This window comes from Rhincodon typus, unplaced genomic scaffold (assembly GCF_021869965.1).
Source record: "Rhincodon typus isolate 14 unplaced genomic scaffold, sRhiTyp1.1 hic_rhity00004169, whole genome shotgun sequence".
Taxonomy (NCBI): domain Eukaryota; kingdom Metazoa; phylum Chordata; class Chondrichthyes; order Orectolobiformes; family Rhincodontidae; genus Rhincodon; species Rhincodon typus.
Genome location: NW_025969807.1, coordinates 1,467 through 3,498, shown reverse-complemented (window position 1 = coordinate 3,498; position 2,032 = coordinate 1,467). Strand labels below are relative to the sequence as shown.

General features: G+C 59.8%; 1 protein-coding gene across 1 annotated transcript in view; it reads right to left on the bottom strand.

Annotated features, from left to right (window-relative positions):
- Positions 1-2,032, bottom strand: part of LOC125481896 (synapsin-1-like) — a gene marked incomplete at its 5' end in the record, with an annotated part of 7,784 nt that overhangs the window by 4,342 nt on the left and 1,410 nt on the right. The window contains one exon of the mRNA XM_048593834.1: positions 58-685. Coding sequence (XP_048449791.1) covers positions 58-685 — 628 coding nt within the window. The remainder of the gene's footprint in view (positions 1-57; positions 686-2,032) is intronic.

Below are 2,032 nucleotides of genomic sequence, written 5' to 3'. Positions count from 1 at the left end.
ACGAATTCGTTTGAGGTGGAACTGGGCTGAAGCCTGCCCGTCGAAACGATCGCTTACTTCATTTGCGGATGAGGGGCCGGAGCGTCCTGCTGTGGGGTCTTCGGTAGAGTCGGGGGCTTCTGCTGAATGGGTGGTCGCCCCTGCTGCTGGCCAGGACCCACCGGGGCTTGTCCCTGGCCTTGGGCTGCTGGACGAGGCTGTTGGGTGGTGGGAGGCAGCTGCCTAGCTTGCTGCTGCTGGCCCGTCGGCCCTCTCTGCTGAGGCCCACCTTGGCGTTGGGGCCCTCCTTGGCCTGGGGGGCGGGGGGGCTGCTGCTGCTGCGATGGAGGGCCTCCAGGCCCAGCTTGACGGTGAGGCTGGCCCGGAGACGGCCCTGGGCCTTTAGCCTGCTGCTGAGGCCCGGGTGAGGTCTGTCGAGAGGCCCCTGGGCCTGGTTGGCGTTGGTGCTGAGGTGAGGCGTGACCACCGCCTCCAGGCCTCTGGGCCGGGTGACCCACGGGGCTGGGTTGGCGCTGAGAGGGGCCGGGACCCTGGGCTGTGGGGCTCACCATCGCCCTCTGTTGACTGGAGGGGCTGCTGGGCTGAGGGCACAGGCCCTGGATCTGCTGGCCCTGAGGAGGAGGCCTGGAGTGCGAGGGTGGGCCTTGGCGTTGGACCCCGTGTCCAGGCGGCTGCTGGGGACCCCCTGTAATGGGAAAAAAGGGGGGAAATTAATGAAACGGTTGATTCAGTCTCATTTGAACACACCCACCTCCTGCACCACACCAACAGGAGGCCTTTCAGCCTCCTCTCTAGAATCTTCTTACTAGCCCTACCCACGCAGATGAATGGCTCCCTACATCAAGGGTCCAGGGTCAGTTCACTCAGACTCCCTGCTCTCCCTCAGTCTCTGTCACTCCCTCTCTGTCTCTCTCTCTCTCTCTCCCGCCCCCATCTCTCTCCCCTTCTCTCTGTCTCTCTTGCTCTGCCTCTCTCTCTCTCTCTCTCTCTCTGTGTCTCTCGGTCTCCTCCGCCGTCTCTCTGTCTCTCTCCTTCTCTCCTCCTCTTTGTCTCACTCTCTGACTCTGTTTCTCTCTCCCTCTCTCTCTTTTTCTCTCTCTGTCTCTCTCTGACTCTCATCCCTCTCTTTCTCTCTCTCTCTCCCCCATTTCTTTCTCTCTCTCACTCTCTGTCTCTCTTGCTCTGTCTCTCTCTCTCCCGTTCCCATTCTCTGTCTCTCTCTCTCTCTCATCCCTCTCTATCTCTCCCTCTCTGTCTCTCTCTCTCTCTCGATCTCCTCCTCCCTCTCTCTGCAACGCTCTCTGTCTTTCTCTGTCTCTCCTTCTCTCCTCCTCTCTGTCTCACTCTCTCTGTCTCTGTTTCTCTCTCCCTCTCCCTCCCTCTCTCTCTGTCTCCCTCTCCCTCACTCTCTCTCTCTTTATCCCCTCACGTTTTCTCTGTCCCCCAACTCTCTGTCTCCCCACATCTCTGTCTCTCTCTGTCACACATACTCCCTCTTTCTCTCCGTCTCTCTCTCTCTGTCTCTCTTTCTCTGTCTGTCTGTCTCTCTCCCTCTCTCTCTAAAGATTCTAACTGCCGGACCATCTCAGGATCAGACCCCTTCTCTCCCGGAATTGCAGATCACCCCGACGCCCCCCCACAAAACAGGGTGAGGACAGATCCCAATATTCCTGACGTCCCGAAACAGCCCAGCTCCAATTAGAATGTTCTGACCCCCACCCGTCCATCCCAGACCAGCCCGTCTCCTACCAGGGGACTCACTGAAGCCCCCCAGGATGTGGGAAAGTCCTCAAGCCTGGCCTGTGCCACCACTCTCTGAATCTACCCCTCTCAGCGACCTCCCCCTACTCTGGGATCATGCTGTGCCCCATCCAGCAGGGGCAATGGTCCAGTCTGTTGGTGACCCCTCACCCCCATTCCTCAGGACCATGGTCCAGTCCATTGGTGAACCCTCATCCCTACTTGTCAGGGTTGGGGGTGGGGAAGGGTCGTGGAAGGGTGGGGCAGCGGTGGGGGGGTTAACTGGGGGGGG